Source organism: Poeciliopsis prolifica, unplaced genomic scaffold (genome assembly GCF_027474105.1).
Source record: "Poeciliopsis prolifica strain line A6 unplaced genomic scaffold, Auburn_PproV2 SCAFFOLD006, whole genome shotgun sequence".
NCBI classification, from domain to species: Eukaryota; Metazoa; Chordata; class Actinopteri; order Cyprinodontiformes; family Poeciliidae; genus Poeciliopsis; species Poeciliopsis prolifica.
In genome coordinates, this window is record NW_026562381.1 from 8,340,397 (window position 1) to 8,361,721 (window position 21,325).

At 39.1% G+C, this 21,325-nt stretch overlaps 2 protein-coding genes across 6 annotated transcripts; one reads left to right on the forward strand and one right to left on the reverse strand.

The window, feature by feature from the left end:
- Positions 1-13,150: 13,150 nt before the first annotated feature.
- LOC129360314 (alcohol dehydrogenase class-3-like) lies at positions 13,151-18,296 on the reverse strand. 2 transcript variants are annotated; one of them, XR_008606017.1, is made up of 9 exons: positions 18,176-18,296; positions 17,599-17,700; positions 17,231-17,381; positions 17,035-17,122; positions 16,729-16,948; positions 14,152-14,415; positions 13,891-14,054; positions 13,675-13,813; positions 13,151-13,412 (listed from the first exon to the last, which is right to left on the reverse strand). XR_008606017.1 is itself a non-coding variant. In XM_055030455.1 (9 exons), the coding sequence occupies exons 1-9, from the start codon at positions 18,191-18,193 to the stop codon at positions 13,379-13,381; spliced, it is 1,149 nt and encodes a 382-aa protein (XP_054886430.1). In that variant the 5' UTR covers positions 18,194-18,296; the 3' UTR covers positions 13,151-13,378. The 2 variants fall into 2 exon arrangements, 1 of the variants encoding a protein (XP_054886430.1); XM_055030455.1 differs by having other exon boundaries at positions 13,922-14,054.
- On the forward strand, positions 15,188-20,994 carry LOC129360317 (H/ACA ribonucleoprotein complex subunit 1-like). Of its 4 annotated transcripts, none has more exons than XM_055030461.1 (7): positions 15,188-15,330; positions 18,640-18,806; positions 19,773-19,927; positions 20,026-20,085; positions 20,158-20,287; positions 20,400-20,507; positions 20,592-20,994. In XM_055030461.1, exons 2-7 carry the CDS (start codon positions 18,644-18,646, stop codon positions 20,600-20,602), a joined length of 627 nt encoding a protein of 208 aa, XP_054886436.1. In that variant the 5' UTR covers positions 15,188-15,330; positions 18,640-18,643; the 3' UTR covers positions 20,603-20,994. The 4 variants fall into 4 exon arrangements, with proteins under 4 accessions (XP_054886436.1, XP_054886435.1, XP_054886437.1 ...); XM_055030460.1 differs by lacking the exon at positions 15,188-15,330 and adding an exon at positions 18,329-18,416; XM_055030462.1 differs by lacking the exon at positions 15,188-15,330 and adding an exon at positions 18,329-18,416 and having other exon boundaries at positions 20,158-20,275.
- Positions 20,995-21,325: the final 331 nt, after the last annotated feature.

The following is a 21,325-nucleotide window of genomic DNA, read 5'->3' on the forward strand; positions in this document are numbered from 1 at the left end:
TACAAAATTCTATATTGGGAATATTTAAGTGAGGGAGAGGTGGACTAATCTGAAAAGTTCTGCTATCCCAAAAGATTCTGGTTCTTTCATGCAGTACAAAGGTTTGAAACTTTAATGAGCCTCTCTGGGATGTGGGCTGGTGGTTCAGACATCATTAGGAAAGGCCAAGTGATGTAAGGACTCTCATCCTGCAGTTCACCACGTCTAAATGAAGCAACCGGCTGTGAAGTCTTGTTTTAATACTTGCAAAAGTATAAAGATAAGCTGATATGATGTAGCTGCACAATAACAAAAATTACCATCATATGTGATCAAAATAGACTAAAAGTCACCAGGCTTGCAATAGTGTCAAGCAGATATAAATTTATTGTTAAAAATGCTTAAGATTATGATTTTTATCATTAAATTTGTAGCTTACACTTAGAATTTCTTGTTTTTAAATGATACAGAAAGAGCACATAAAATAATGATCCAAACATATAAATGCATAAAATAGTCTGTTTGAAAATGTTTCATCGCGGACAGTTTTGGCAGCACAGCTCCTATGAGTAAGCACAGCCTTTCTTTTCAGTTTTCGAGTTTAAACTCCATCATTTTTATTCGGAGAAGTCGGAAAGGTCCAAACTTGTCCTCTGAGTGAAGCTGTTGGAGGACACTAAATCCTCATTCTGTTAGTTAAAGCTCAAAGAAATTTTTTGGAAGAGAAAAAATGTTTTGGCAAAAAACAGCACCAAGATTTCCTCAGGGGAAATTATTGTTTTTAATTTAATAAATTCTTTAACTCTTAGAGAAAAAAAGTGGATTTTAGAGATTCAAATCAAAACAAACAGAATGTCCAAATGAACGTAAAATAAAGTGAATAATCATTGAAAGAAAATCAGTTTTACACAGAATAAAACAGGATCCAGATGCAGACAGACTAGCATTTGGGCTCAGCTGTGCTTACACACACACACACACACACACACACACACACACACACACACACACACACACACATACACACACACCCACCCACCCACACACACACACACACACACGCTTTATCAATGACAATGAATTTTGAAGGAGACGACAAAATCTCAAAGCTAATCAAGATGAATGGCTTCAACTGTAGCAAACCAAACAGGCTTCATTTACTGCTGTTTTAATTTCTTATCTGGGTGGCAGTGAGCCATTAAAAGCATTTATGAACAGAAACATTTGGATGAAATGTAAAAGCCTGAATGCAGTCACATGATGAATGTTGTACAGTTGGCAGACAGGAGAGAGATTAATGATGCTGAGCTCAGAGGCAGCCAGGTTTAAACACCTTGACTGCAGATGGAAACTCTGCTACTCCTGATTTTATTGAAACATCCAATCAGGAGCAAAAAGTTTTATTTTCCATCAGTCATTCCAGATTATCTTCACTTTATGTGGTGTGATATCATACGATATTTTTGCATAAATGCATTTGTTGAAATAAACAACAAATTACTAAAAATATTATACATCTCTAAAGTCTTTCTTTGATTAAAACTCATATTAGAGAAATCTGAATATAGATTATTTGGTATCCAATGTAAGAAAAAAATGTGACAATATAAGATCGATTCACTGCAACTAAAGTACACCAAATATTGTTCTGCATTACATTCAACAGCTGAAACAGAAATGCAGACGTCCTCCAGGTCATTCAGTCCGTTTCTCTCTCGGACTTCTGACCATTTGTGCAAAATTGCTCCACCTACAGAAAGAATAGCTGTACTGCAGCTATGATGAAAGAAAGATATAATGGAGCAGGTCAAAGTTTTTCTTTATATGTTGTTGGTTTTCAGACTCATTGTGACTCTGGAGGTGCTGCAGAGATCTTCAGCTCAAATTACTGATGCGCTTTACAAATCTGGCCCAAATGGAAGTGGCAAATAGCAGACATTATGGAAGAAAAGTATAATTTCCAGTTTGACACAAACTTTGAAGTTAAACTTTAGTTTGTAGGTGGCAGTGTCATCCTGTGTAGTTGCTTTTCTTCAGCATGAACAGAGAAGCTGATCATAGCTGATGAGAAGATGGATGGATATGAATCAGGATGATACTGGAGGAAAACCTGCTAGAAGCTGCAGAGATGCTGAGTCAGGTAGAGGTTCACCTCCCAGCAGGAAACCAGCCTGAACATCCAATGTTAAATGTGAAGAAGTTAATGGTGCTGAAAACTTTTCCAAGGTACTTTAAGGATAATTTTCTAGGCCAGACTTGCTGTAGCAGGCCAATTAGTGGATAGAGTGATGGTTCTTCACCACAAGAATTAAATGAATTTGTTTTCTTAACTGAGTGGTGAGACATGTGTGTGTGGGAAAAAGGGTGACGCAGTTTTCTAAATGACCAGCATCACATTTTCCCAGAGTTACATTTGTAGTTTTCTTTAAACAGAAAGTAATACTTTTTAGATCAAATGTAAAAGGTAATAGTCTTCATTTCAACTTATTAAATATTAGTCTTTATTTCTTTCTTTATAACATAAAAATACTTTCCCATTTCAGATCTTTTGTAAACTTTTTGACTGAGCTGAAGGCCTTACGGTTAGCATGAAGTGGTGACTGTGGGTGTTCCATCGGTCTGCACAGTGCACCAACTTGTCAGGGCAGGACGGAGCTTTGGGGTGGGGAAATCTTCCTCCTGCACCCTGGGGACAAGGGATTACCCAGGGCAATTTAGCTGTTTCCAAACAGGTGAGAGCCAGGTTAGACAAGACCGACTTCGTTGGGGTGTCCGGAGCTTAGCGGATATTAGGCTAAAAGCGACTTGGTGGGTGTTCCCGCTGCTCCTTCCTTGTCTTTTCTTGGTTGTTTGTTTGTCAGTCATTAAAGATGAAGCGTCATGTGTGGGTAGCTGCTGCTAATCCAAGTGCTAGTGATTATGTGGGCGGTCAATAGAAGCTAATTGTGTGGACTGCAAAGTTATTACCACAAACATAATTAGTCAGCTTTAAATTATGAGGCAATCTCTTGTTGTGCAGCAGGGCTTCCTTTGTTGTCTCCAAGAAAGACATTTCTGTGGGTGAAATGTAATAATCCTGTGAAATGCAAATACAGTTTAACAATCTGAGCGATCAGAGCCCATAAATGGAATCGTTACTGGACCCATTTGTCTGGCATAAACCCTCTCAAGACTGGGGACTTTGTAGGCCTTAATAAAGCCCTAATAACCGGGACGTATTGTTTATTTTCTGTTACACTGGCCCTTGGGCCACACAAATATAAACCCTCCAGCACAGTGGCTTTGCCTCAAAGCCTCGCATATCCGCTAAATACCATCAGAGATCTGAGACTTTTCCTCAACCGTTTCTCTCATTACTGCTGGTGGTGACCCAACTTAAAGTCTTCTTTTGCTAATGATGCATTATATGTGCTTTCACTAAAGAACATTAACTCCTTGGGGCTTTGCTCTCCAGAGCAAGTGCTGCTTTGCATTTTAAGATTTGCAGCTTGTTTTGCTGAAGCTTTAAAAGTTTAAGAGCTGCAGTTTCATCTGTGAAATACACAACATGATTTCTAAAAATACCAAAATAAACTCAGAGTTCTGCCTTGAAAAGGAATGTTGGTAGATAGTAGCTGATCATATTTACTTACTGGTATTACTTATTATATTGAAGTAGTGCTTCTCCTAGAGTACAACTTTTGGCTACTCTACCCAACTCAGATGTTGCAACACTTCATAAAGTTCTGATTATTTGCAGAGGCAAATAAATATACATATAAAAAGTAGGAGTGTGTACAATGTCTGTGGATCTTGTTCTTGTGAAAAATTACAGTTCCACCTAGTGGAGGTTGTGGTTTTAGCACCTACATGAGATTGACTTGTACTCAAATAAGAAAAAAATTCAGACAGCACAAATGAAAAGGTGGAAAATGATCCAGGAAGAGTTCACCTGAAATATAATGGCTTCCACATTTTTAGCAGAAGGTGTGTGGGTGTGTGGACGTCTCGGTGAGGTTCTTATCATCCCATCGCAGACACACCTGACAGTCAGAGCTTCAAACCAAGGCCAGGTTTCGCTGTTTGCTCAGAGAACATCACATTCAACCAAATGTGTTTGCTCATACTCTCAAGACATGTGGGCTGAGGAATGAAATATCAAACAGGACAACGGTTAATGGGATGCACAAGTGTTCACACAGCTAGGTGAGAATGCACACACACACACATAAGAGATGATTATGCATGCATTCAGATTTGCTGCATTTCTCCAACACATGAGAGCAACACACTCCCTGACACTCCACACCTCGCTGCCCTAAAACATAATTAGTCCTCTCTCCTGCTTGTTGAATAATCAGTGACTGTACTGTGGGTTTTGCATGAATAATTTCTAATGTGACAAAGACGGAGAGGAGAAGGAAAGGTGTCCTGTTGTGTTTTGGGACACGGGAAGGCTAGATTACCCATGTGCCAGGGGAATCTAATGCAATTACGAGTGTTTGCTTACACCATGTGTCCTCTTCCGTCTGCGCAGCAGCGTCAGGACTGCGCCCGCCGCCATCCTCCCATTCAGCTCTCTTGTTTGTTTTCAGTATTTACACCGCTACCACAGGCAGGCAACCCACCCACCACCACACCCCCCTTCTCATTTACCCCTGCTTTCAATATCACTAATTAAAGTAAACCAATAAGACTGGGGGAGGACAGAAAATAAGACGTGTTTGAAGACCAGATTGAACTCTACCGGCAGCTCAGAAGTCAAAAGAGACATTGTGAGAGGGTGTGTGTGTGTGTGTGTATGGGGGGGGGGGGGGGGGGGGGTGTGTGTGTGTGTGTGGGGTGTGGTGTGTGTGTATGTGTGTGTGTGTGCGTGTGTGTGTGTGTGTGTGGGTGTGTGTGTGTGTGTGTGTGTGGGGGGGGGTGTGTGTGGGGGTGTGTGTGGTGGGTGTGTGTGTGGGTGTGTGTGTGTGTGTGTGTGCGTGTGTGTGTGTGGGTGTGTGTTGCTGGGAAAATATACATTATTTATAATGTAAAAAAGAGGGGCCACATGCAGAGAGAGAAGGTTTATTTAAGAGTAGGAATGGCCTGCTTATTAGCTTTAGCTCTCAGTTCCATTCATTAGGATAGATAGATAGATAGATAGATAGATAGATAGATAGATAGATAGATAGATAGATAGATAGATAGATAGATAGATAGATAGATAGATAGATAGAATAGATAGATAGATAGATAGATAGATAGATAGATAGATAGATAGATAGATAGATAGATAGATAGATAGATAGATAGATAGATAGATAGATAGATAGATAGATAGATAGATAGATAGATAGATAGATAGATAGATAGATAGATAGATAGATAGATAGATAGATAGATAGATAGATAGATAGATAGATAGATAGATAGATAATCTGCTCGTGTTCCTATGGGATTCAGAAAATAAAGGCAAACATTTAGAGTGCAGCTAAATTGAGGGGCGACGGGGAGAGTTTTAGGTGAAAACAGGCTGATGGGGGGAATTGTTGGTTCTCTCAGCGTGATGCTGTGAGAACAAAGTCCAAGTCCAACTGTCATTGGTTAGGATTACATATTTGACGTGTAATCCGTAGCTAAAGTTTAAGTATGTGTGTTTTGCTAGCAGTAAAGTTGACCTTTCATTACAAACCCTGTGGAAAACTAACTTCCCAAAGACATTCCTGACATGCATTGAGGTCTGTTAGATACTGTTATGGAGCAAATATTTAGACAAAATGTGGATAAAATAATACACTTATCATGATTTATATTTATTTCTAAATTTTCATGGAGCATATCTAAAGTATTTGAAAGTTAATCTGAAATCATTTTGAACAAAACTACTTGACAAAACTACAGGAGCACAATTTATTTTCCTTGGTGCTGATTGGCTGTACTTCCAAGATCATAAATAAAGAAGGCAGTAGATATTAGCTTCTTGTAGTTGTGAAAACATGGTTTCTTGTTTATGCCATCAAAATGGGGTCCAAAGTATTGACAGATTTCATGTAATGGCTGCCGATTGATCCGCTATGAAAGCTGCGGGTCCATCATACGGCTCGATTACAGTGATGTTTCATCCCTGAACACGTAGCATGTTAATGGGAGGAACTAAATGCTGTAGAGAGGGGTTCATAAAGGCAAAGCTTGATGACTCAAAGCTTTTACGAAGCTCAGCTTCTGGGAGCATTAAGATTTCTTCAGTGGAGAAAAAAAGGTGAACCAAACCAGAACTTTAGGTGAATATCTTTCACATTGCTGCTCTGAAACACCATCAGACTGAATGGAAAAGTAAATATCAGTTCTGAAGAAAAATCTGCTTCTGTCCAAATCCAGCTACCTGCACTGTTCAACCTGTCCAAACCAGACCAGCGGGGGTTTCCCAGCACGGTGCATTCAAGAACATCTGGTTCGCCGCGCTGTCCAAATATGACAACAACTCTGATGTGACTTAATCACTTTTATTCCCAGATGTCTGCAGACTCTCCAACGTCTCTGTCGGCTTTCTGTCTGTACAAACAGTCAGAGATTTAAAGGGGTGCAGCAAAAGCAAAGGAGGTGGATTAGCAGCTTACAAACAACTAATGATGTCATCCTGAACATGGTACTGTAAAATATCGTCTCTGCTGTCCAGAAATTGAGCTGTTGGCATGTCATGACAGAGACTGTCGACAGTCTTTGGTCAGAGGTCTTTAGATTGTCTACAAGACTGACTGCTACTGGAGATCTTTCCTGTTCATAGTAATGTATCATCAAAGGTCTAGAAAGAAAATTGTGTTCATGCCCATGACGAATATGAACCTTTCAGTGGAATTATTATTAATCAATATCATTACTAAAAACTGCAAGAAAAAAGGACAATCTGCTCAAAAATGATCTTGAAGGTTGTGTGATGATGGCAAGCGGTGCAACCTTCAAAAAGAGATGAAAAATTATTCACAGAATCATTTTTTTTCAGCTTTTACTTCTGGAACTACTGAAACATCAATTCAGTTTTACAAACCTGAGTCTCTCTGCATATTTATTATTAAAGCTGCAATGCTTTGGAATGAGTAATGGACCGACGCACCTATAATGGATCTTTTCAGGTTTTCTTTACTGTTTACCACAATTACTACCCAAAGAAAAGTGTTCAGTCAGCTGTGTTCAGTTCAGAGTGTGTTTTTTGGGATCGACCCAATCCCTTTGTGGCCAGGCAGCGAGCCAAGGAACATTGATTTGGAAGTCTCATCTTTGGAAAACAGTGCGTTATTGTGAGCAGAGGGAGAAAAACAGAATGATTTATTTTATGGTGGTTGTCTAACAAGGTAACTGCAACTCACCACACACTCATTTTGATGTTCCTTGTCTTACCGCAGCCTTGAAAGCCTTTTGAAGCAACACTTAAATGATCCGAGACGCATCAGGAAGACAGAACTATAAGAGAAAACTAAAGAGAGATCTTCAGTAGGGCATAAAGAGACGTTCAGCCGAAACTGATTCCAAACTTTAATTCATATACACACTTCAATTATAGTAAGAAGATGCAAGGAATCATTATTATGTTCAGATAAACATTTGAAAAGTCTCAGCTGCATTTATATGAAAACTAAAGTCTCCATCCAATTTGACTGAATTGGAACTACTTTTAAAAGAAATGAGTCGAAATTTCAGTGGACAAAAATGATGGAGACAAAATCACTTTATGGTCCGTAATTTTTTGAACTAACCTGACAAAATTCAAAAAAGTTAAAGAAGTTTTAATATTTTTGTATTTGTAAAAAAAAAAGATTAAAGATCGTTGCAGGTAAACTGTGCAGACCTGGAGGGAAATTGAATCTCCCAGAATTTTCCTCACGTTGTGCCGTTTTCAGAGATTTGGGAAAAGCTACTGAGTGTATGAGAAAAGTCTCTACCTCCACCACAAACCAACTGGAGATGTTTTATTGACTCAAAGTTAACACACAAAGCTAAAAGAAATGCAAAAACTTGCAAAAAGGATTTGGATGTGACATTTATATCCACGCCTGTCAATGAAAAGTCCCATGCAGATCCCACAGGTGGTAATTATTTAAGACAAACTAGGTTCGTTTACTGCAAGTGAGCGTGGCCATAACGTGATGATCTGATTGTGCATTCCTGTCGTGTAAAAACTCAGACGGGACATTTGCTTTGAAAAGGTTTCAGTTATACTTTTCTATACAGAGAACATTTTTGTACCAAGTCATTCAAGGACGACTCAAAGGAGCTAAAATAAGTCACATGGTTTCTTCCCATGCCTGCTGCTGATGAGCTGTTTGACCAGTGTGGGAGAGACAAAACAAGGGAGTGTCATGATAGCACCTTCCAGCTAATCTCTCAATTACTACCTTACTGCTACTGTCAGACAAAAGACAACAAAAGCTTAGAGCTGTCACGCATGAATCCCTCCATGTGAGCGCGTGTTTGTCTGTCTCTGCAGTAATAGCTATGTGTGGTCTACGTAATCCTGCTCTTTGTTGTCTATTTCTGTTGCAATTCATCTAGAAAGCGCAGCCATGACTGACAGCTTGCAAAACATGAAACGTGATCTAGCACGGCTCATTGAGAAAAGCATGATATAGTATTTATATGGGATGAAGGTTTTGAATTAGCAAAAAAGAGGAAGAGTTTGGAGGAATCTAAAGAAGGATATTCATCTTCCAGTTGAAGGAGAAACTGTGATGAATGTTTATCGAGTCAGTGGGCCATTTTCTAATCTTTCTTCTTCATGAAAGCCCCTGCAGTGCACTAAAGCTTCAGCTAAAACAGCTGTTCTTCCCAAATGCTGAGTTAGTTCACTGTTGTGCCATTTTCAAATCAAGTTAAGTTCATTCCTCTAACAAGTAAGCTAAATCTGTGTCGATGAAAGACCAGGGATGTCACAGCCATTGCCTGGCATTAGGCGTATAATGGCCTGGATTTACTGCTAAAACGGCAGCTTCACATGGGCAGCTTCTGGTGACTTCAGTGGGCTGCAAACCTTAGCAGTGGAGCTACAAACTGCATCAATGCAATGAACTTCCTCCTCAGTTTATTTCACACAAATCAAAATCTAATCATTTATTTAACAAATTAATGATCACTCAATATATTATTTTGCAGTGTTGCCAACAGATCAGAGCTACTCAGGCTGTGTATTTTAAGCACCATAAATATTTGATGCTAAGCAGTATTTCACATCCTGAGCTTCAAACTGGTCTGAACAGAAAACTTCAGCATTGGCCTGAGATTGTAGAAATTCCTAGTGCAGCATATTACTGTAAAAAATAAAAATAAAATCAAGTGTGGATGCAAGCAGAAGCATTTCTATGCTCACCCCTCGGATTGTTTGTTTTTCATGTTTCACTTCAGCCACTTGAACTTCAGGATGACAGATAGCTTTCAAGATTATGGGTTTTCATTTTCATGCCTTGGATAAACTTTTCGTCACATCATATGTCTTTGACTGTGGTCCTTCAATTCATACAATTTTAAAGTAAGAATATGTAGTGAAATCAGCTGCCAAAAATAAAAAGAGGACTTTGCTATTTGTGAGTCTCAGCAGTCGTCAACTGGAAGGAAATGAAGTGGTGTGATACCAACTGAGAGACAGCGGTCTTAATGTTTACTATTAACTTCAACTGTTTTCTGATGTGCTTAGCGTTAGCTGGCACTAATTTCATCTATTGTTTAGTGTTAGTGGAGCTAAGATTTTTGTTTAGAGAATTAGTGAACCTAACTTTCTATCTGCTGCCAACTACTGGCAATAATTACTGCCCGTTTTAGTGCATTTAAATCTTAGATTTAAAGACCCAAAGGTCATTTAACCCACACAAAATAATCAATTACTATATTTACAGACATTATTGGCATGGAAATTTGCTTCCACCCAGATAAATGCAGCATAAATTATTAAACTGATGATGTTGAATTATCCTTTCTAGTAGTAACCATGTAGATGTTCTTCTGTCTGAATGCATTTAGTTCTCTTATATCCCAGATTTAGAATTATAATAACATTTTCAATCTCTTTTTAATTTAACATCCAGAATCATTCAGTGCAAATTTAAATGTTGACTCTTGATCAATAAAAAATGCACAATTAAAGTTTTAAAATCCATGTGACCAGTTAAACAGGCAGTCCTGGGCAGACACTTAGTTTGCTTGTGCTTTGGGCTGGCCCTAAAAAAACTCCTACAAACGTTTGACCTGCTTTGCTTTCTATTTTTGAAGATTTAAGCATATTTTTTCAAGAAATTCTGCCACCGTGGAAGATTGTAAAACTATAGTGCTACTAAACATTACCTCTGTAATAACATATAACTGGTTAAAAAAATTTCATTGCAACTACAGCTCTGTTTAATCAGTTGTGAGTAAATCAACTCATCATGTAAACCGATGAATAGATAATGCCGGACGCACTAATTTTCTTTTTGCAATGTTGATCTGCAGAAGAGAAGACTGAAAACATTCATGTCACATGCTCATAAAAAATCTTAAAAATAGTTCCTGATTGAAACCATTATAGAGAAAAATCCAATGTTAATATTACTCTCCAGCAAATACACCTGTCCCTTTCCATGCATGTTTGGTGGTTGGCGTTACTGAGGAAGCGCCAGAACGTTGAAGCTGAGCCAACATCCCATAAAGCTTCTCAAATATAAATTTGTTGTTCATTTAAAACTCACGATTCTTCCTTCTTGGGTTTCTGCTGCAGAGAAACCACTTTTAAATGAAATTTCATGTAGAACTAAATTGAATCAGGATGACACTAATTCCAGATTAAAAAGCAGGTTTGCAGCTACTGTACATTGAGAAAATATTCACACAGTCAAGCCCAAATGATTCACACGCCTGGGAGGTTTAAGTTTGAAGTAATCTCTTAATTTGACCTACGTCTTTCTTCTGACTGGCAGTAGCAGCCGAATCCAAGTCCAGACTTGAATCTGGTTGAGATTCTGAGCAGGGAGGTAAAGATTAGGATGATGGAATGGAGGCCTTTCAACTCCAAGAACGTAAAGCTTAAAATACCAGTGGAAACCTACAAATAGGGGAAAAGCAAAGGGTTTGGTTACTGTATTCCCTATGCAGATTTTCCATTCAATGTTGAGGCAAAAATAATGTTGAAATCAATAAAACTGTTCCCAAATTGTTTCTCCTTTTACATGTTATTATCTACTAGAAACAAACTTTTTGGTCAAATAAAAATAAATCTAAACCTCTGGAATGTTTTTATTTTACAATGTGCCATTTTTCAACAGCAAATTTAATAAATTGAATTAAAATTTTGTGTGAAAAGCCAACACAAGATAAAGAAGAAGAAAATGACAGATATTTATTCCTAACAAAATCCTGAAACCTTTTGAAATTAATAAAGTTTTAAGTTTTTGAAAAGTCACTCAAATCTCATGAGACCAACATTGAACTTTTTGGCCTACATCTAAATGTCTGTGTGGAGGACAACGTACAACACCCTCACTTCACAGTGCAGTGAACACACAATTCCCATATCAGAACACAGTGATGGCAGCATTATGCTGTGGGGATGAATCCTGGAAGAAAACCAGCTAGAAGCTTCAGAAGACCTGAGACTGAAGTGGAGGTTCAGCTTCCAGCAAGACAAACACTGTAAACATACAGTAATAAATATTATGGATGGTTTAGATCAAAGCAAATTCCCGGTACAAATGGCCTAGTCAAAGTCCAGACCTAAATTTATTCGGGGAGTTGTAGCAAGACTTGTTTCAGATAATCTCCATCTGATGGAGCTTGAGCTGTTTTGGAAAGAAGAAATGAAATGTTTCAGTCTGCAGATGATTACAGTTGATGGGAACAAAGAAACCAGAGCTGCAGCTGAACCTGGAGTGAAAGTTGATCCTGAAAACTCTCGACTCGAGACAATGAATCCATACGTTCGCATTTTTTATTCGTAATAATGCTTTTTTTTTCCAATCACTTCACAATTTTGCAGTACTTTGAATTGCTCCATTCCAAAGTCCCTATAAAATACATGTTCTGGTGTAGATAAATATCAAAGTTTGTGGTTGTAATGAGAAAAAATATTTACGAATGATGAGCAGTTTTGAATATTATTTCTGTGGTATGGCACTCAATAGTTGAACATTTCAGCTAAATTGATGTTTTTTTTTTAAGATTTCAAACACATACTGACTAATAAAACAACTTTATTGAAATCTAGATGTTGTGAAATACAAGACAACACCTATGACCTTTTTCAACCAAACACTTTTATTTAAGTATGTATTTACTCATTCACTGCCATTGATACCATTTCTTAATAAAAAGAAAGTGTAGAAATATTCAAACATGAATTTTAAATGTCAAGCTGCTTCATTGGGAATATGTGGAGAAAGTTGCACAAACGTTGTGTGTCCTCGCTGAATCAGAAGAACTGTTGTGACAATTCAGATACATGGATCAAAAAATCCCCAAACGGGACTCATAGATTTTCCTTTTGGGTATTTTTTCCCATAAAGAGTCAGTGGTTCAGTCACATGGATGGGAAAAAGCAGCAGAAGTCCAAGAGCATGTCCGACACGATGGTTCCCCGTCGCTCCAACACCTGTCTGGACTCGTCTCGCTCTTCCTCCTGCTGATTCGGTATCTCCATGCTGCTGCTCTCCAGCTCCTAAACGTTTAGCTTTGCTCTTTAAGGTAAAACCAGGTCATCTAAACTAGTCTCTGATTAATGGCACCAGCAGAAGAACCGAAGATGAAGAGAACAAATTTATTTTCAATTTCGTAAAAAGAAGGTTTGGAAAGTCATTTTAGCTGCCAAGAGCGTTCATTTGATCTGAACAGACCTTCAATAAAACAAATTCTTTCGACAGCCATTTTGGTTCTTCCCTGGAAAGCATTCCCCAAACAACCTTTTGTCTTCTGTCCTGACAGCCCACAACTGTTTTCCTAACCGCTCAATATGTAAAATATTACCAGGGACGAAATCTGGTCAGCCTGACCACATGAAGCCGCCGTTCCTCACAGCTGAGGACAGATTCGGCCTTTTGGTTTCAACAGCTTTTATCCCAGATTCCTGTCCAAGTTGGTGCAAAGCAACTTCAGAGTCATGGTAGCTGCCAACTGTGACAGATGTATGCAGAATATACTCTGATGCTGCTGCAGAATTAGTTTCTTAGTTTCTTGTTTCTTTAAATGAGAGACATTGGGGTGTGGTGTTTGCATCAAGATTTTAATTAACTGTAGGAAAAACATAAAATAAAAGAAACTTCATAAATGGAAATGGGATAGGATGATTATAGGGACAAATGTCCAATTTTTTTCTATGATACAACACTGCCACCTAGTGGGATTTATGGTAACTTGTTGCTAAAACTTGGATAAATCAAAGGATAAAGGCACTTCTTCTTGTTGGACTCAGTTCTGGTGTAACCTTCTTTTAGAAGTCTTCCAGACTGATGACTGTTCGGATACTAAACAAATAAAAACAAGAAGAATGATGAGGATAACTCAAGGTTTCCTTCTATAGAAGAAAATACATTACAGCAGATATTAAAAAATAAACTACATGGTGCATTAAAAAGATGACTTTAATGAGTTTGAAATTCATTCAGCTTTTTAAATTGAATAAGAAAGTTATGAGATTTACTCAGTGATTTAAGTCTGGCTCTGCTCTGTAGCTACCTAAACATAGGAAACAACCACCAACTGAGTGATAACTGAACAGCTTCTCACCTTCGGCCGTTCCTCAGCAGGTCGAAGGCCTCATTGATCTGAGCCAGCGGGAGATTATGACTGATAAATTCATCCAGCTTCAGTTTCTTCTGCATGTAATCCTCCACCAGTTGAGGAACATCCTTCGCACTTTTCCAACCTTCACAACAAAACAACATCAAGTTTGATTAGGTCAGTTTCCAAAAGTATTCACACCCCAGAAGTAAAAGTACAAACCTAAAATAAGGCTGGAATGTTTTGAACTGACCACCAAAGTAAGTCCCCTTCAGGGTGCGCCCCATCAGGATCTTTATAACCTGGACGCTCATCGACTCCGTCTCTGTCCACCCAGCAATGATGCATGTTCCGCAGCCGTCTCTTGTGGACTCCAGCGCAGCACTCTAGAAACAGCAAAACAAGCCCAGTCTTTCGTAAACTACATGGAAAACCTCAAATCTTAGTTTTCTCAGTTAAAAAAAAAGAAGAAATGACATCCACCATGGTCACTGGATTGCCAACACATTCTAGAGCATAGTCCACCCCCCCGTTGGTCTTCTCCACCAGAATATCCTGGATGTCCTTGTTTTCATAATCTCTGGGGTTGATGCACTCTGTCGCTCCAAACTCTCTGGCTTTCTGGAACTTGTCAGGGTTGATGTCGACCGCGATGATCCTACTGGCCTTGGCCGCCTGGCAGCCCATAACGGCGGCCAGACCCACCGCTCCGAGCCCAAACACAGCACAGCAGGAACCTTTCTCAACCTGGATGGAAACGCAAAGATGAATGAAAAAGAAATTTAACTTCCATAAGAAACAATAAGATATTGGACAATAATTTGGACCAAAATACTCAACAGAAATGGCCATATGTAACTTTACAGAGTCCATAAAAAAAATCATCTGGATTGAGATAAATTTGTTCAACCACTAGATTTGCCCACAAGCATCAAAACTGTTTCAAATCGTACCGTGTTTCTCGACAGAAACGTGCTAAAACAGGGGAAAAACGCAGATCTACTGGGGTGGCATGGGGTGGATGTGCCACCCCAACTGAGAGCCTTGCCTCCCCTGTTACCACCCCAGCTGGCGACAATGAATTCAATAAATAGTTATGGCAAATCAGACATTAAGCGCATGAATATCATTTTTCCGACAACACTGAATGCAATCCAATGTAATCTGAGTGGCACGTGCGAGAGGACAGAGCGAGGCAGCATATATATATATATATATATAAAAATATATATATATATATATATATTTTATATATATATATATATTCATTATGCAAGAATTCTGACCTTTAACAAGTTCTTAGTCGTTTTTCCCTAACATGAATCCAGGAAGGAAGGACGAAAGGACAGAGTGGAAGGACATAGCAGTAGAACTATATATATATATATATATATATATATATATATATATATATATAATATATATATATATATATATATATATATATATATATATATATATATGCTGCCTCGCTATGTCTGCCTCGCTCTCACTGGACTGGACGTCACGTGACCACAAACGCGCCATTTCCGTCCATCGAGTCAGAAATATCGGAAAATACCACAATCACGCACAGAATCTGAAAAAAGGACGCAACATTTAGCGGCTAACCAACTAACCGACCCTATGGCCGCCGTAGATAACAAGGTTCACATTTAACAGGTGAGGAAAAAGTTTTAATTTAGAGAAAATATTGAAAAAGTGAGCTAGTTATGTTAGCCTAACTGTTGCTAGCCTGATAACCTCAGCATCCTGCGCAGTTCGGCGTGTTCTGGTTCCGTTAGCTCTAAAATAGAACAACCTGCGGACCGAGTCATGAGAAGTTTAACTCAGCTAATCAACCACCGCTGTGTTCATATCAATAATGTCAATGTAGACATCAAGTCTGACAACATAATGCAACAAACAGACTGGATGTTCTTGTGCTTTTGGGTACTTTTTTGTGTGGGAAATGATTGTTTTTGGTATCGATTTTTCTGACTGAACATAATCTCTGCTTTATCTGCTCATTGAGCTGGTGTCTGTCGGTTCCGCGTGTAGGGTAAAATGGACACAGAGCGAGAAAAATCAGGATAGAAATAGTTTTGTCTAGTTTTGTCTGCACCTGTTTATCAGCCTTAATTCCCTCTGTTGGTAAAACGTGACCATATTTATACCAGTTGTGTGATGTTGGTGTACCACAAGGGTGGATGCTTGGGCTCTGCTTTTCTGCTCGCTGTACGCAGATGATGCAGTCATTTATCTAACTACAGATTCTCCTTATCAGGCTGCAGAATTTGAATGATTTTCTAAAAACAATATTTAAGTGGCCAATCAGGAACTCAGTCACAGGATCTCAGTGATGAAAGATTTTGTAAGACATGTTGTCAGACACGAGGCTTTTCTCTGAAGCACTGGCTGAAAAAACATCACTGTGGTTCATGGAAAATTTGATCTTGATGGGTGTTTAATGTATTTTACTGGTGCAATGTAGCTTGTAATTTTCTGTTACTTCTTTGTATGTGTTATAAATGTTTTTGTTTTTTTGGATCAAAAAGCCTAACCAGGGATGAAGCTGTGAATCAGTCTGCCTAGAAGCCAGTTGGACTGTCCCTTTAAAAATAAACATAAAATAAAATAATAATATGAACAGTAATGCAGAGGTAATACCTCTTTGAGCTCCTTTTTACAAGAATATTCTAAGGAAGCTCGGATGGTCTACTGCCATCTTGTGGAGAATTTTCATAATAGCAACCATTCAATAAGAATGGTTGCAACCAAATTCTGGTTTTTATATTTTCATTATGCAAGAATTCTGACCTTTAACAAGTTCTTAGTCGTTTTTCCCTAACATGAATCCAGGAAGGAAGGACGAAAGGAAGAAAAAAGAAAAGGACAGAGTGGAAGGACATAGCAGTAGAACTAAAGAAAGAAGAAAACTTGGGAAGAAATGAATAGGCAAAAGGAAAAACAGGAGAAAAAAGTAGGGAAAGTACAACAAAAGAGGAAAGATGGAAAAATATAAGAAGAAAAGACAGAGGGACGGGCATAAGGGAAACCAGATAGTTTCAGTCCTCTCACCTTCCCGGTTTTAACAGCCGCACCGTAACCGGTGGAGACGCCGCAGCCCAGCAGGCAGACTTTATCCAGCGGAGCCTTGGGGTCTATCTTAGCCAGAGACGTATCGGGGACCACCGTGTACTGACAAAAGGAGCTGACACCCAGGAACTGATAGACCTGCTGACCTCTGCAAGATATTCTACTCGTCCCGTCAGCCAAAACACCCGCTTGTGTGTTTTCCCTGTCAGTGACATGAAGATCAGAATGTAATTAAAGTCTGTGGGGGAAACATCATGCATGTGATCGTGTGTGTGACTAAGAAATCACCAGTTCTTCTTGCAGAGGTTTGTTTTCTCACATTTACACTGGTCACACTCTTCACAAAACGGAAGAAAAAGAGGAATAACTTTATCCCCTGACAACAAAATGAAAGCAAAAGCATTAAGAGGATCCAATGGGCAAAAAAGATGAAGTAAAACCAAAATCCGACTCTGATATTTGTGCGTTTTACTGTGAAAATTACCCGGTGCAAACTTTGTTACGTCTGGGCCAACACTCTCCACTACACCTGCCGCTTCATGGCCGAGAACCAGAGGGAAAGGTCGGGCGTGCGTTCCTCTTCCGGCTTCATACAGGTATTCACAGTCTGTGTGGCACACGCCTGAGGCAACAACCTACAGAAACAAAACATTGAAATAACTCAGCAGTTTCATAAAGAGGAAGCTGAAATTTTCCCAGCATGATTATCAAGTCTAGGCAGTAACAACTTTTATCTTTCAGATATGGTTTTGCATAACTTTGAGATTATATTTAAATGACATACAAAGTCAGCATGAAAATCTCTAAAACTGCATCAGAAACTAATTCAAACGTGTGTGTCAGGGTGTGTACCTTGATCCGGACTTCATGAGCCTTAGGAGGGGCAACATCCACTTCTTCAATAGAAAGAGGTTTCCTGGGCTCCCAAGCAACAGCAGCCAGGCATCTGATTACCTGGAAACAATTAAATATGCTAAATGATTTTCCTTCCCACACCCTGAAGCTGTAAAGACTGGATGAGGAACAACCAGCAGTTGATGAAGTCCATATCAGACTTACACCAACCCTCTGTCCAGGGATGTTTCGCAGTTTTTAAACCTCTAGTTAAAAATCTGAAAAGATTGGATTACCCAGTTTCGCCTCATCTGGACCAATATGTTTATATCATATAGATGAAAAGCTTTAGTGTTTTATGAAGCGTCATCTCACCTTAACTAACTATAAAAGTTAAATAATCGAAGATTTTCTAAGTTCCTAGACTCTATTTGATTTATATCTCCATGGTGGATTCGTCTATATGGACACGTCGATCATGTGAAATAAATAGGAAGTCGCGAGTCGGATGTAAACTTCAGCATCACGTCGGTAATTTATTTATTTTATTTATTTATTGTTGAAATAAAAGAAAGATAAAATTGTGCTTTCTTACCTGTCCTGTTGTTGCCATTATTAAGTGAAAAGAAGGTCTGGAAGTGAACAAATATTAGAAAAGAAACTTGAAAAACTGTCACTTAACCAGTCGCAAATGTCAAAAGAGGAAAAAAAAATGAGGCGTGATGACGCCCAGGAGGTTTACGACACTTTCCGATACACTTTATGTTTACGGCAGTCTGTCACACGTGTTGTCGCATGGAGATTGTAGTCGGTAGAGCGCTCAGCGAGTAATACAAGTATGTGTTCTAATAAATGTTTTAGGTTTTTTTGTTTTTGTTTTTACATCTTAATTGATGCTATAACATGTTTTTAGTTTAATAATCTTGTTTTGTGAGTGTGCACTAGGAAGCTAACTAGTTAGCAGAAGCTAATACTGTTAGCTTATGTGTTGATACTACTGAGTTCAACTTCCACTGTTTTGCTTTGCTTCTCATTTCTTTCCATTTCAAACCTTCAAAGAAAAATGTCGTTCAGAGGCGGAGGTGGACGTGGTGGGGGTTTTAACCGAGGAGGTGGAGGTTTTAACCGAGGCGGGGGCTTCAGAGGCGGTGGAGGATTCGGCCGAGGTGGTGGAAGAGGCGGCTTCAACAGGCAGCAGGACTTCGGTCCTCCGGAGCGAGTTGTGGGTAAGATCAGTTCAACCAGCGGAGGTAGCACAGCGCTGAGGAGACGGATGAGATGGCACATTACGTCTGTTTTAAAACCTGACGTTATGGGCTAATTCTGGTTGGTTTTACATTGAATTCAAAAATATTTTATTTAGTTAATTAAATTAACTCCTATCATCCACGAGTTTGCAGTTGCTTGTGGATGTTGTGAGCAGGAAGATTTTCTGGTATCAGTCAGTCTTGGAGCAGCTTTCACCAACTGAAGACTGTTGGTGTATGAAAGTGATGTTTGTGATCTTATGCTAACAGCTGGATATTCGGGCAGCAGAGCCTTTATTTGCGTGTCATCCAGTAACATGTGCTGGATGACACTATCAGTTGTTAGGCGCTAATTCATCTCATTTGCTTTTGCTGCTCCATGCATCCATAAAGCCTCCTTTTTAATCCCACTGGGATTTGGGGTTTTTGAGATTAGAAAATTCAGCTGTTATTTAAGCTTTTGATTGTTAATCATCTGTACATTTGAAGTTTTGAAAGGTGATGTTTTCTATGTAAATCTGAATGCCCTAAAGAGGAGCTGATTATAAAAGCTGATTCTGATTCAAAATAAAGTCCCATAAAATATCTCTGAGATTGAATCTGTTTCATGACCATAAAATATGAAATGGTTTTAAATGGAACTAAAAGTGGATAAAATGGGAACCTGCGGGTAAAGGCTGAAATGGAAGTGGGTGCTGTCAGGTCAACTTGAACCTGGTGGGAACATGTCGCACGTATGTGCTGGTGTGTCTGCAGATCTCTAAATACCTGGAGTATTGCAAATCATGAATTTTTCTTTTCTTTAATCAATTATCCACCATTACCTTTTGGTCTGAATAATTTCCCAGGACATAAATGTTGCTGCAAGTAGCTGACTCTGTGGTGCAGGTGTGTCTAGTTTTTAGATATTAATAATTTAATGTCATAATGACTTTGTCTCTGCAGCTCTGGGAGAATTCATGCACCCCTGTGAAGATGACATCGTGTGTAAGTGTACGACAGAGGAAAACAAAGTTCCCTATTTCAACGCTCCGGTCTACTTGGAAAACAAGGAGCAGATCGGGAAAGTGGACGAGATATTCGGACAGCTCCGAGACTTCGTATCCTTTCTGTTGTCATAATTTTAGGCTCTGAACCCTCTGAGGATTTTCATGTGTTGTATCCAGGATTGATTTCTTTCTTTAACCGATTCCTGCAGTATTTTTCAGTAAAGCTTTCTGAAAACATGAAAGCATCTTCGTTCAAGAAAATGCAGAAGGTAAAGCCTCATTTCCAGACTGTGATTGATTGTTTTCCAGACTGAACTGATTCTAAATCCCTTCGGTTTTAGTTTTATATTGATCCGATGAAGCTGCTGCCGCTGCAGAGGTTCCTGCCAAGACCTCCAGGAGAAAAGGGGCCGCCGAGGGGGGGTGGAAGAGGAGGGGGCAGAGGTGGAGGAAGAGGAGGTGGGCGTGGAGGTTGGTCTAGTCTGTCATGTTCAATCATCTGTTGAATGCTGGTGCTGCTTCTTGGGTATGTACATAGCCAGGACCATCATGTATGATTAGTTCCTGTTTTTGCTTCTGTCAGGCGGTTTTAGAGGCGGGAGGGGAGGAGGCGGCCGAGGAGGGTTTGGAGGAGGTCGAGGAGGTGGAGGCGGCTTCAGGGGGAGAGGAGGAGGAGGACGGGGATTCAGAGGTCAGAACTTCTCTCTGTACAGAATATTTGTCACCTGGTGTCAAACTGTCGCTGGGTGTCCTCATGGTTTGTTCTGATGTTCAGGTGGAAGATGAGCGCACTCTGCTGGCCTGGAGTCAACATCACATTGAACCTCCGACTAGAAGCTTTCAGTCTGCTGGATTCTGGCCTCACAGACTCATTAGGACTTTAACTGATGAGTTTTCTTCATCTGTTGTCTGGATGACTGATGGATTTTATATATATTTTTTACCATTATTTAAAAGGTTCATGTGTTTGTTTCTGACACAGAGGAGACCCTTTACTTTTGTTCTAATATTCTGTCTTGATATAATTCTAGGAAATGCTTTCATAAAACTTCCATGTGGAGATTTTTCTAACAGAGAAATCTAAGTGTATTCAGCATGGGCTGGAAACATTTTAATAGAAATATTTCATAAACTGAATTTTTGTTAAAGGCCTTGATTAAAAAAATGTCTGTCTGGGAGTGTTATGCTGTTTTTCTTTTTTTTATTTTGAGGGTTTTAAAGCATAAATGCAGGGATTTTTCCTTACTTGTAATAAGATATAAATAGAAGAGAGTGCAAAACAGTTCACAGATAATTTACCATTTAGTTGCATGATTTGAATGTTAGTGTAATTATCTGCATAATGTCTGACAATTGATGCACATGAATTGGTAACACCTGCATGGACAGAATGATTTGAGAGGAAATGGTTTGTTGAAAGGTCCTGCTGGAAGCAGAAAGAACGAGATGGAAAATGACACTATAGAGGTGAATAGACTCAGAGCAGAAAATTTATTTTAGAACAGTTTA